The sequence below is a fragment of the Emydura macquarii genome, unplaced genomic scaffold, assembly GCF_026122565.2.
Source record: "Emydura macquarii macquarii isolate MOO-44397 ecotype Brisbane River unplaced genomic scaffold, CSIRO-AGI_Emac_v2 contig_629, whole genome shotgun sequence".
NCBI lineage: Eukaryota > Metazoa > Chordata > Testudines > Chelidae > Emydura > Emydura macquarii.
Window position 1 is genome coordinate 5790266 of NW_027130766.1, and position 13580 is coordinate 5803845.

The 13580-nt window shown below is 59.3% G+C and overlaps 1 protein-coding gene across 2 annotated transcripts in view; it reads right to left on the minus strand.

Moving 5' to 3' along the window:
* Nucleotides 1–13580, minus strand: part of TBKBP1 (TBK1 binding protein 1) — a 52067-nt gene that overhangs the window by 29537 nt on the left and 8950 nt on the right. Inside the window, exons 2-7 of one of the 2 annotated variants that reach the window (XM_067540909.1) lie at nt 12649–12925; nt 12013–12135; nt 11229–11327; nt 7662–7815; nt 5132–5328; nt 4146–4207 (exon numbers count right to left, since the gene is read on the minus strand). In XM_067540909.1, coding sequence (XP_067397010.1) covers nt 4146–4207; nt 5132–5328; nt 7662–7815; nt 11229–11327; nt 12013–12135; nt 12649–12870 — 857 coding nt within the window. In that variant the 5' untranslated portion in view covers nt 12871–12925. Of the gene's footprint in view, nt 1–4145; nt 4208–5131; nt 5329–7661; nt 7816–11228; nt 11334–12012; nt 12136–12648; nt 12926–13580 lie in introns of both variants that reach the window. The other variant, XM_067540908.1, reaches the window with a different exon arrangement.

Sequence of the window (13580 nt, forward strand, 5' to 3'; positions counted from 1 at the left end):
GAGGAGAGGGACCCCCACACACACCTGTGCACGGAGAGGAAGGTGCGTCTCCCTCCCCCCCCCTTCAAAACCTGCCTCGGAGTCTGTCTGATTAGCTGCAACAGCCGTGCTGGCACAGCCCTCGTGCGCAGGAAATGAGCCATGGGATCCCCTGGGGAGAGGTTCCCAGCGGAGCAGCGATAATCAAAGAGGGAATCCAGTAATAAGCTTCATGAGCGGAGGAGCCGGCTTGGAAACACACCAAATGTTTACCAAGCTGATAATCAGGGCTGCACGGGGGGTGGGGGGGGGCGGCAGAATCCCCGACGCCGGAGCAGGCAGGCAGGCAGGCGGGGGCTGTTTTCCAGGGGGCTGACTCCGCGCCAGTTTAATTACTGAGGCAGCCTTCCAGGGAGGATGGCTGCGTCTCGCACGGTTTACAGAGGCCAATTCCCGTCTCGGCAGGGACAGGCAGGGCCCCGATTCGAGGCCAGCGCCAACGGGGCTAGAGCTCCATCGACGCGCGTGGAGCAGCGCCAGCGTGACGGGGGTCGGGCTCCAGCCCTGGGACTTTCTCTGGGCAGCGTGAGCCTCTCGCTCGAGCTGCCGAGATCTGAAATCTGCAGGTCGGCGCTAGGGCGAGCGTCCGGCACGCTGTCCCGGCCTGGAGAGACCACTCCTGAACTGAGATCAGACTGACTTCCCTTCCCATCGACAGCCTCTCTGCTGAGATCACTAACAAGGGGGCCAGCCGTGGCTCCTCTGTGTGCGCTGGACTCGACTGAGACCCCCCCAAACTCACTTCACCGAGGCCTCCAAACAGCTTCCAGCCGTCACAGCGATCCCACCCTTTTCGAAGCGACCTCGCAGCTGCTGTGTTTTCCCAGGCCCTGTTACAGCCTGTGGCCCCCAGCCCCTGGGCGACACAGACTCGATGGCAGGATTTAGATGATGTCCTGACGGAGCAAGCGTTACACGCTTCCTTCGCTGCTGGGCCCGTCTCCGCTGCGCCCTCCGGCAGAAACCACGGGCCCAATTCTCCACTTTGGGGCCTGATTCTTGCACTTGGGACAGAGAAGGTGAGGGGGTGGGCGCTGCTCCAATCGACCTCTAGCCAGCCCCTACTTAGGGGGGGATCAGGGGAGCAGCCCAGTGTCACGTTTCAGGGCAATTGCACCTGTACAGCCCCTCAAGGGCACCTGCTGTCAGCGTCCGGCTCCACAGCGGTCGCCTCTCTCGGACGGAGACCCGCACCGCTCTCCCTTCTGACTGGGGTATTCCCAGGCGGCCCGGTTCCCCGCCTTCACTGTGTATTTCCCAGCACAGCCAGGTTTGTCTAAGGATACCTGCTTGCTTTCCCCTCCCAGACCGGTAACAGAGTCATCGCCAAGAGTCACAGCTCACCCCATGGCACTTCCCACGCAAGCCGGCTTTTCTCGGAAGGTGAAAAGCATCAGAGAGAAAACATTCAAACCAACGCAAGAACCTACACACGTGCTGCTAAGCTCAGCAGAATTCACCCCACCCCAACAGGGATTGTGGCAGAACAACCCCCCAGCCAAGGGAGGTTACCAGTTCACCTTGCTCTGTCTGTGTTTCTCTGGAGAATCCAGCTGGCAGTAGTATATGCACCTTTCCAGACATTACAGCCTGAGTAAATTTGCCTAATCACCCCTGCCGTTCCCCTATTTGCCCTGCCCGTGGAAAGACGGACAATTCCACAATGACAGACACACAGTTTTTAAGACAATGGACCCCAAAAGCATTAACCTAATTCAATAAAGGGTGTGCAGGAGACTGCAGGACATTGTCAGTCTATGTCACAACCAGCACACACACTGATCTGCTTGTGTCATCTCCTGGCAGGACAGCCGCCGCCTTGGCTGACACAGCGGGGACTGAGTCGGGAAACTCCAGAGCGAAAGGCAGGAACTGCTACAGCTCGAAAGAGCCAGCGAGCTCAGATCCTCTGCAGATCAGGCCCAGACGGGGAGGACTAATACCCTCACCAGCGCTGGTATAGACACCAGCACAAGGGGCAGGGTAATAGGCAGCCGGGAGACAGAAACCCAAAAGCTCCCATAAGCACGCAGCTCCCGTTCGTCCTGCCCTCAACCTCCCAGCGAGCGTCACAAAACCTGCCTTTGGTTCAACAGCAGGACAGAGGCAAGGAACACGTCAGCAGCAGATTTCCATTTCCCCGGCCGCAGCAGGTATTTTTTCCACGGAAGCAGACGGCGTCATTAACAGAAGTCCCGTCCCGTCCCCGTCACCCCCCTCCCCCCCAATCTGGCAAAAGGAGGAAAAAGAGTAATTCTGACATCTGCGATAAGGGGAAATGCTTTTAAAAATATCATCCTTTCTCCGACCCCTCCCCTGCTCCACACAGCACTCCCAGCTCACTAGAGTTCATACGGTCCGTTTGCTTTCAGGGCTTCGGAAAAAGGACGCGGGGCCAAACGGCTTTGAAACATTTCTTTTCATCTCTCCAGCAGCTGCTGTGCAACCGGGAGTCGCAGGCGCTCTCAAGATGGGGGTGTCTGGATTGGGGCCACCCCGTTCAATAAACACACAGGGGTGTTGGCGGGTTTCAGTGTAACGATCCCACCTTTCTGTTGCTGAACAGGAGATTATCTTTGCGAGTGTCAGTCACCACGCAGGCTTAAGTCTCCCCAACGCCTCGAGAGCAAGAGAGAGCAGGCATCCAAAACTCGCTAGGACACTCATTACGAGTGACACCCTCCACCGAGATCAGGATCCCCGTTGCGCTAGGTGCTGTACAAATACAGAATGACAATCCCTGCCCCAAGCAGCCTACGATCTGAAAGGCAAAGCCAGCACAGGGTGGGGAAGGGAAAGAGAAGCACAGAGAGGGGACGTGACTTACCTAAAGTTACCCACTAGGCTAGTGGCATAAACAACCTCCAGGTCTCCGGGGTCTGCCCTACCCCTCTAGACCCATTATCCACATTGGGGGCTAGTGGTAAGAGCAGAGACCTGCTGGGTCCTGCCCCTGCTCAAGTGACCTAGCTACAGCCAATGGGATCTGCTCTGTGCCTCAATTTACCCCTCTGTGCACTGGATAGAAGAGCATCTACCTCCCCCACCGGGAATTACGACGTCTAACCCCTTAGGGCCAGGCTGGGGACCGCACAGGGCTGCACATCATCCTAGGGGGTGCCGTGCCCCAGGGAGCGACCCACGGCCTCCCAGAACTTTGCAGCAAGGGTCCCAGACCCCTAGCGGCAGCCAGCTGTGAGCGCGGAGGGCCGTGGGCCTGTGTCCGAGCCCCTCTTCTGTGCCCGGCCCCCACCCCGGGGCACGAGGCAGGGAAGGGAGGGCTAAACATGGCCAAGGGCTCACGCGCCTCAGCTTTCCCGGGAGACGCTCCCCTCTCTCCCCGACAGGTTGACGAGACGTGTCAGGCGGGCGATACGTGAGATCAGGCGCCGGGGCGGCACGCCGGGAGACGGCACGCGGGGAGAGACCGTGCGTGAGAGGGGCTCGGCCTCCCGGCGGGAAGGCATCCAGAGGCAGAGCCCGCGGGGCTCTTCTCACGGGGTTTGCTCCGCCAACCTTCGTGCTCGCATGCCCGGGAGCCCAACCGGAGGCACCGAAAAGGGGCCCCGCTTTCACAGCGCCGAGCCCCTGCGCGCCTCTCGGCGTCAATCAGCGTGGCGGGTGCCCCGCCCCTTGGGAAAATCAGGCACCCCCCCCCCCCCCCCCCCGCAAAATGCAGAAACACTGGAAAGTCAGGGCCTGTTACTGAACTGAAGCCAGGGACGGTTCAGAGCAGGGTCCGATGGAAACAAACAGAGAGCCCAATCCCAGGGCCTGATCCAGCCTCCTCCCCGGTCACGACTCCAATCAGAGGGAGGGCTGGCAGCTGGGGCCCGTGGGCGTTACTGATCCAGAAACTCAGAGCAGGCCAGCAGCTGGGGGAAGGGGCCTTTCACCGCCCCGCTCATCGCTTCTCTCCCACTAAGGGCCATTTCAGACCAAGGCTGCTGGGGCCACGTTAGAGGCAACTGAATGATCCTGCAGGTCTGGCCGCGTACATTACGCATCCGGGGGGCGGGGGACAGGGGGGAGAAGGGACAGACAGGATTCTCCCTCCTCCCCCGATTTGTGCAGAAACACGTCCATCCAGGCTGACGGGCACTTACTGGTCATCGCCGACTTTCTTCACCCAGGCCATGTCCCGCTCGGATTGACTGGTCGCCAGGTCCTAGGACGCAGCAGTTACAATCAGCAGGGCACCCTAACCCTGCTCGCACATGCCCCAGGGCTGCTCTCCTCCTGCTCCTGACCGATTTCCCAGTTACACCAGTATCCCCATCGGTTAACCCAGCCACCCCTTTCCCCCCGGTGATGCCATCTTGGGACAGCCACGCGCCTCTGTGATGAGCCACCTGCAATCCCATCCCCAGGAGGGGCAGAGGCACCAGGACCCCCTGAGCTGGGTCAATAACCGGGCTTGGACCAAGAGCCTCTAGCTTCAGAGAACTGGTGTCTGGCCTTGCAACTAAAGGACTCAGCCAATGGGTCATCCCCCCCAACACCCCGCTATCATCCCCCCCAAGTTCAGGCCAGCAGAATAAACCCTGTCAGAGTCCGACCGGCCCCACATCCCTGCACCGGAGCTGGGACCCTGGGGGCACGAAGCAGAGAGCTCCCGACACCCTCAGCCAAGTGGGCCCCCTCTGCCAGAGCCATTGGGAGCCAGGAGTCCCGGTGGTGCTTGGAGATTTCAGGTCCAGTCGACAGTCAGCTGCCCCCTCCGCCAGGGGAAGAGACCAGGGGCAGACTCAGCTCCCTCCCCGTCATGACTCTCCCCACCGAGATCTCAAGGTACCAGGTTCCAAGGCGATGCTCCGGCCTGACAGCAGTGGGACGGAGAGCAGGACTCGGCCCTGCCCGAGCTCCGGGTTAAATGAGCTCTGGGACAGGCTGGCGGCTCAGAGCCTCAATCCAGACGGCCGGGGGGGGGGGGGGGCCCAGGTTTTGTCTCCATCCCGCCGGGGGCTGCCAGCAAACAGAAGCCCTGGTTCCAAATGGCGACAAGGCTCGGCCTCTGATTTTTCACAAGGCCTGATCCCGCGAGGAGTCTGGGGGCAGGATCGGGCCCCCCCCCACACGACCGCTCCCTCACCTGCGCCCGGGTCTCCTGCAGCTGCTTCAGCTCCGCCTGCAGCTTCTCGCACTCGGCCTTCAGCTGCTCCTCCCGCCGCTGCGAGCTCTGCGCTTCCAGCCGGGCCTCCTCCAGCTCTGCCTCCAGTCTGTGCAGCTCCAGCTCGCCGGGCTGCTCCAGGCTGCGGGAGCTCTGCCAGCTCATCGAGCGATCCAGCACTAGATGGTGGGGGGAGAAGGGGGGGGCCGACAATGCCGGTGAAGAGGGGGCGCTGGGGGAGGCAGAGCCACCCCAATCAGCCCGGACCCGCGCTCTCTAGCTAACTCCATCCCGACAAGGACCGCCAGCTTCCCTCTCCCGGCGGGAGTTCAGAACCCAAGGATCAGCCCCCCGGAAAGAGGCGAAGAGCTGGGCCCTGCCTCCGTAACAAATCAAAGCAAGAACCCCCCACCCCCCCGAGATCTCAAAGCACCGGAGACCACGTACATACAGGCGCGCCAGTGGGGATCAAACCAGGGCCCTTCACCTCCAGGGCACCATCCATTGCCTCCAACGCTGGCAGAGTAACTTTGTCAGCCAGGCCCTTCTCCTAGCTGGGGCTGGCCGCTGGAAGGAGACGTGACCACAGCCACTGAGCCGACCCCCGGCAGGGTCAAACAGGGTCCCAGGCAACACAGTCGCGCCCCCAGTAAGGGCAGTGAGAACCGGCCTCGAGCCTCCGAGAGCTCTGGCGTGGCAGACCCAGGGCCTGCTCCCCCGCTGGGCTGAACCAGTGTTACTCCATTGGGCCAGATCCCCAGCGGGGGGGTCAATTGATACAGCTCCACCCACGTCAACGTCTGAGCCGCAGAGCCGGCCTGCATGTTGCCGGCCCAGACACCCAAGGCGGCAACTTCCTCTTTGTTTTTCAATTATCCCGTCCTTTAATTATACCTAACGGCAGGTTTCACGCTCGTCCCAGCGCCTCGCTCTGCTTAGTAAGTGGCTGCCGTGATTAGAGCATCTTTATTACGCCGCAGCTCATCCTGCCAGCGTCTGCGCCAAAGGGGGCAGCCAGGAGGCTGGCACAAAGGGAGTTCAAGAAGAAACCCATTTTCTACGGCAGGGAGATCATTCGAGTCTCAGGCACCTTTAACAGCAGGCATGTCACACGCAGCATGGGGAGAGCCGTCCTTCTCCCCTCCCGCAGAGGCGCCTCGTCAGCAGAAGCACCACGGGGAGGAGCAGCCAGGGATCAAACAGCCAGTGGGTTTGCTTTGTGGTCCGCTCGGACAGCAGCTCGCAGCGGGACGGGGTCCGGGACTGTTCACGTCCCCTCCTCTCCGCGCCGCTCTGCTTCCCCACCGGCGACTCTGGTTCCTCCTTGGCCAGCGTAAGCGGAGCTACCCTCCTGCTTGGAGACCCAGGTGCTCCTGGAAGGCCCAGTGGCTGTTATTTCACGAGCCCCCCGACAGACGGGGGACGCCAGGGCAGCACGTCGGTTCTGGAGCAGGCGCTGCGGCCCAGGAGTCCTCGTTCAGGGAGCAGGGCGCCCCGGTGCTTGTGAGCGTCGGCTCCCTCTGGTCACCGGGCTGGGATCCTCCCCGAGCAAAGCCCCCGGGGGCGTCTCTCCCGCTGACCTGGCATTAAACGCGTGGCGCCTACGTCTGTGCTCAGCCAGCGCTTCGGACAGGACGGGGCAGGGATCGGTGCCATCGGGCCACACGTCGGAAGGCGCCACCCAGCTGGGATCATGTTCCGAACACCCGGCCCGTGCCAAAGCCGTCAAAACAGACTGAGTGTTTCCGGGTGGCAAGGGGGAGGAGGGAGCCTGAAACATGCCATTACCTGGGCTTGTGGCTGGCTTTAGAAACAGAAGCAGACAGAAGCTACAAACTGAGGGGCTGCAGTGCCCTCTGCTGGCCCCAAACCATCGTGCCTCAGCACACGTGACCCTGCGTGTTTTCATCCCGGGTCCCGTGGAGCGGCCCAGCAAACCCAGCACCGTGCCACGAAGACGACCGGCCAAGAGCCGTCCCTTTCGGCAGGGTGACGTAAATACAAGGAGAGCATGGGCAGCCGGCAATGCTCCGTATGTTGACAGGCCGGATTGGGAACCGCAGGGGATAATTCCACAGCCCGCGTTATGCGGGAGGTCAGATTAGACGGTCAGAGCGGGGCCTTCCAGTCTGAAAAGCTACAACATTATGAAATAATATTCATCGGGCTAAAGCACATCAAAAAGCGTGACTCCATTCTTGGGGCTGGGATGGGGAGGGAGAGGGCAGTGCACGCCGGCTATTCTCTGCTTCCCAGGGCCCGTAAGGAGCCGTGCAACACAGAGAGTAAATTAGAGCAACCCTGAGGCTGCTCTAAAACACCAAAGACCAGGCAGGCCCACGACTGCCCCAGAACGTAATGAGCAGAAAAGTGGCCTTAAGGAGCTGGGAATCAGGGCCGGTGAGGGCATAAGACCTCATGTATTACAAGACCCTATACAATGGCCGGTACAGCACAGGGTCCACGGTGGGGAAGGCCAAACCTCTCCTCATGACAGAAACAAAAGACTCACCATGTGTCAGGCCGGGGCTGCCGCGGAGCGACAGGTATTGGACCTCCTGGTTCTGCAGCTGGGTGTTGAGGTTCTGGAATGAGTTGCCATCTCTCTGTCTCAGCTGCTGCTCCAGGCTCCGGATCCGATTCAGATGCGTCTCCACCAAAGCTCTCTGGGGAGGAAGGGGATTAAAAAAAAAGGGGTGCAGAAAGAGAAGGTGAAGGGAAGAGATCTGTGCTGCAAGTATATCCCCTTCGCTCCACCCATGGCTTTCTCAGGGAGCTCTGCACGGTGCACGCACAACCCTTTGCACACCACGTGGGCTTGTGGGCCCTTTCTGCACGAGGCCCGGCCCCACGTGGTGCATGGGGCTGTACAATCTGAACACACACACTAGAGCCCGAGAGCGAATCTGATGGCTGCCCCTTTGGCTGACACACCAGGGACTGAACTGGAGACGTCCTGAACTTAAGCCAGGTGCTGTTACAGCTTGACCAAAAGCTCTGCATCTGGCATGTGTAACAGATTCATATCCCCCTGCAGATCGGTACCTGTAACGCACACTCACCAGGTGCTTACACAAACACCCACGAGATTCATTAGCTGAAACACACCCATTGTTGAGGGGCAGATTTTCACATAACAATCGGAGTTGGGTGCCTAACTCCCTTAGACACTTTGGAAAATCCCACCCTAACAACCTCCCAGCAACGGGCAGACACCCGTGTCAAAAGCCACCACTCAATCATCACACCTGAACGCTGTGGTTCTGTCGACCTTCATTCCAAGTGTAGACCAGTCCCTACGTCTCTCTCTTGCACCGTGTCTGTCCCACCCGCACAGACACGCCCTCCCCCCAAAACCAATGATCAGCTGGAACCTCTTTGCCTGATCTTTTGAATTCCTGAGGCCTTGAGCGAGCCTCTTTCGTGAAGACAGCTTTTGTTTCTCACATGTAACCAAAATGAAGGGCGGTGGTTAAACTAATGAATGCAAGAGGCTTTTCCCGCAACCTGCGTAACAACAACAACAGGGTTAAAAGCACTTGGGAGAACAGGCTGAGACCTTGACAAGATGAAGAATGGGTCTGAAACGAACAAGATGAAATTCAATAGAGACAAGTGCAAAGTACTTAGGACCACAGGGGGCGGGGGAGTGTGTGTGTGAAATCAAATCCCTTTTGATCAAATAACTGGCGAGGTGTTCACACTGCTGAAAAGGATCTTGGAGGGTTACAGTGAATCACAAACGCCTGTGAGTCAGCAGTCTGGTGCAGTTGTCGAAAAGGCTAACAGCATTCTGGGGTGTATTAAGAAGCATGTCGTATGTAAGGCTTGGATCTGTGCTAGGAAGTTCAGTCGGCATAACTACGCCGCACTCCGGGGTGTGAAACATCCATACCCCTCAGTGACACAGTTAAACCAGCCTGATCCCTGACGTGAGCAGTGCTAGATTGATGGGAGAATTCTCCCCTCGACCCAGCCACCGCCTCTCAGGAAGTTGTGGTACCGACGTCGACAGGTGAAGCCCTCCCGCCGGGGTAGGTCAGCTCTTCACTGAAGAGCCACTGCAGCGTTTCAAGTGTGGAGAAGCCCCAAGACACGGGAGGGAAGCGTCGCGCTCCACTCGGCACAGGGGAGGGACCTCCGCTGGAGCGCTGCGTCTGGTGCGGGGCGCCACGCTTTAGGAAAGACGTGGACGAACACGTTGGGCAAACACCCGGCAGGGATGGTTTACTTGGTCCAGCCGCAGCCCGGGAGGCTCTTTTCAGCCCTCCAGGTCTACGATTCTGCAACGGTCGTTGTCCAGTTTCTAAGTGGGAAGCGGCTGACTGCTTCGCTGTGGCTGGTCCCAACAGTCACACGGTGCCCGCCTCCGTGCCCTGCTTGGATGGGGGCACGTTGGACCGGCTCGCCTCGGCTGGGCGGGTGAAACTCTTAGGAACAGGTGGTCGGTGCGAACGCTCCCGGCAAAGCGAACTTGAGAACTCGTTGCCCCACGAGCACGTCAGATTAAACTGCCCCTTCCACGAGCCAGCCGGCTAGTAAATCCTGGCTGTAGGAATAGGATTTAGAGTAGAGAATCGCCCAGAACAATACCCCAGATCAGGGCCCATCGTTCCGGGCACTGACCAAAGTCGGCTGCCGGGTTCCAGAGGCCTTTCCCCGTCTGTCTCTCCCAAGTCCCCATCCCCCTCCCCGAGGCCTGCGGCAGGACCCCACTTCCTATCAGCTGAGCTCTCTGACCCCTTCCCAGCTGGGTCTGATAGTCAAACAGGGCTGGCTGGCCCCAGGACCCCTGGCTTTTGAAAGAGGAGGCCACCCTCTTACAGGTGCTATACGTAGGCAGAGTGAAAGGCAGTCCCTGCCTTCAAGAGTTTACAGTCTACATAGACAAGGGGAAGGTAAGATTTCCTATCCTACTGTACAAATGGGGAAACTGAGGCACAGAGTGACTTGCTCAAGTTCACACAGGGAGTCCAGCAGGGCCCAGAACTGAGCCCAGACCCTGCGGCTGGCAGCGCAGCACCGTAGCCGTGAGGCCACCCTCCCATGGAAAGCCAGTGCCAGGCGAGGCAAGTTTCCGTCAACGGAGGGAAAGAGCCTAACTACCCCCGTGAATCCGGGCCCAAGTGACCAGCCGCGGGAGCGGTTTTGCAGCCTTCGTGCGGCGCTGAGAGCAGCGGAAGGCCGGGGCACGGCTGGAAGCAAAGAGGAGCGAAGACACATCAGTGAAAATCACGTGCAAAGCCGCACTGCAGGCAATAACCAAGGTAAGTAATCGAGTTATACGGCCGGACGTGAGAATTCAGTCCCCATTATACTAATTGTGTCTCGGAGCACTCTGCATTCCCCAAGCACCCGTCTCAGACGGCTCAAAGGAAGGAAGCTCCACGAGGCACAGCGTGGCGGCGGGTCAGCCTCGTCAGCCCGGTTTGACAGACGCACAGAGAGATGCAGTGACTTCCCAGCCCCGGTGAGTCAGCAGCAGAACTGGGAATAGAATCCCCGAGTCCTGACGTTGGTTCCCTGCAAACAGGCCTAGGGAGGCGAGGAGCCTAAATACTTTGAGGAACTGGGTCTGATTCCCTCCGAGAGCCGGGAATGGAACCCAGGAGTCCCGACTTTCAGTCCCCCACTCTAACCCCGTGAGAGAGAGACTCCGAAGACAAAACAAACAGACCGTTTGGTACCTATGCAGCTTTCCGTTACCATAGCACCTGAGTCTGTCATGCATTTATCCTCACAACAGTGCTCTTACTCCATGGTGCAGAGGGGAAACTGAGGCCCAGAGAGACTAAGGGTCTTGCCCCAGGTCACACAGGATGTCTATGGGAATCAAACCTGGATCTCCTGAGTCCCAGGCCAGCCCCTTAACCACCGACTACCTTCCTTTGTCTAACTACCTGCCTCCCCACGAAGGATTATTACATCTGAATTCCTCTGTCATCCTTTTGCAGGGTTGGAAACTGCCCCAGACGTGTTAAGACCCAGACGTGAGCTCGCAGCATGCGCGAGGGGGTGTGTGTGTGTGTGTCTGACAGAAGGCACACAGCCCAATGCCCAAGCACTCGCTGGAACATACCATCTCCCCCAGCTCTGACTCCAGGTCAGCCTTCTCCACGCACAGCTTCTCGTAGGCCTGGATCATTTCGTCCAGCTGTTCTTCCCTCTCTTTGCTCTTCTGCAGCTGGAAAGAAGAAGAGGGGAGCTGTTCACAGGGAACAGAAATGCTCCACCGAGCCAAGCATCAGGTGGGCCCCTCAGGGCCTGTGAAAGGCGTGCGGGGGATTCCTGGTAGCAACGGTTACACACACGAGGGTGCTACAGGAAGAGATCTGAGCCTATCTTCCGTGGGGTCCTCTGGTGCTTCAGCAGTGGGAGAGACACAGATACCGCTCCAGCCCGAGAGAAGTGGACACATGTACGACGATAGCAGATAACGAATGGCTTACGTTTCTCCGGCACCTGTGACCCACAATGCTTTACAAGAGTTATATATGCAGAGACTGCCGCTGGAATGCAGCCACTTCTGGGGTGCAACACAGCGGCTGATTAACAACAGACGGCAACGTTTCGGACAGGAAGAGGAGAAAAATAGCATGCCTGGCTTAAATGGCTTGGGAGGGAGGTTTTTGGTTGGCAGGATATTCCTGAGCTGGAATTTGGCCAGGATGCCACCCCGGCATCTGAGAATAGCCCTCGACAGGGCCTCCTTAAATCCACAAACTCACATACCCCTCTGCAGCGCAGGGCCTGGCTAGTTCCCTCTCCCAGACCTCTCCGCTACCCTGATCTTTTCAGCTAGGAACCAACGGGCCCGGGCAAGCCAGCTGCGAGGTGCCACGGCCCCCCCCCGGGCCACCCACCTCATGCTGGAACTGGTTCAGCTGCTGTTGGAGACCGGCCTTCTCGCTCTTCAGCAGGGAACACTCCTTGGTGTCGTAGACCGAGAAGATGCGCTCCTCCCCGAACTCGCTGATCACCGGGTACTGCAACCACAGGGCGAAAGCAGACACGGGACCCCGCTGGTAGCAGCACGGAGTGCCCGAACTCACTCCTCCAACTGGAGCGAGCTGCAGGCTGGCCCGAGAGAACAGCGCTCCTCTCGGCTCAGTTCAGAGGGACACCGAGAGCCGGACGGACACGGCTGTCTCAGGGTGGGGCCCGGGAGCGCCCCTCTGCTCAGTACAGTGCCGAGAGCCACCGAGGCGCGCTAGAGGGACGGGAACCGGCACGCCCAGCGGTGCACAGTGCATACAACCCATGGAAAGGTCTGACGCACGGGTGTGTGCCCAGAAACAACACCCCCTCTCCCTTCCCTCACGGCTGCAACCCCAGGGGTGCGCACGAAGCTGCAAACGGGCACCCCCCCGAGCCGCACGCCCTGCGTCTTGCTGTTGCAATTATCCCGGGGCTCCTGGCCCGCGTCCCAGTGGTTCCATTCCAGGCCCACCTTGGATCTGACTGGGGTGGGGCGGGACGCTCACCCTCTCGCCCCTCACCTTAAGCTCGTACATCTTCAGCCTCCTCTTCAGGGTGGAGTTCTCCCTCTCCAGGCCGGTCAGGCGGTTTTTGATGTCGTCGTAGGCCGTGATGAGGGCGAAGTGAGAAGCCGAGCACATCTCGCTGGAGAGGTCCGTGTTGGGGCTGTCCAGCCACTCCTCATCCTGGCAGAGGGCCTCCTGCGTGAGGATGCTGATGTCATCCTCAAAGATGGAGTCCATAGCACGGCTCGGAACGGGCCTTCAGCGGGAACCGCCAGGGCGCCGCAAATCCTGACTGCAAAGGAAGGACAGGGGCCAGGGTGAAGAGAGGAAGCGGGGACTAGTGGTAGCACCCAGGGACCCTCGTCTCCTGGCAGCCGCCGAGCAACGTAGGAACACACAGCAAGATGGGCCTGGCCCCTGAGCGCTTACAACCCCTGCAAGCAGACAAAGGAAGCAGGATCCCCATTTTACAGGTGGGGGATTGAGGTGCAGAGAGACTTGCCTGCGGTCACCCAGGGAGTCTGCGGCAGAACCCAAATCTCCCAAGTGCCGGCCCAGCCACAGGAACAAAGCATCAGCCTGACAGCCAGGAGCTGGGGATTTTATTTGGGCCTTTGCCAACAAGCTTGCCTGCTGACCTTGGACGAGCGGCTTAACCACAGCATCAGTCCTGGGGGAGAGTCGCCTGGGGTTGCTGGAGACTTTTTAAAAGCAGACCAGGAAACGGGCAGTGAGGGGGTACCCATCTCACAGCTACAGCTTTCCGAGCGCAGGAGGCGGATAAATAACAAACCCAGGGAATGGTGGAATGAAAAGATCTTGGCACTGTGATAATTGTGACAATGGAATGGCTAAAAAAGGGGGGGGGGGTGAATCTAGAAGAGGGAGCAGAGGTATTTAAACAACTCCCCCTCCCAGCACCCGGCAAGATGGGAACATAACACAGC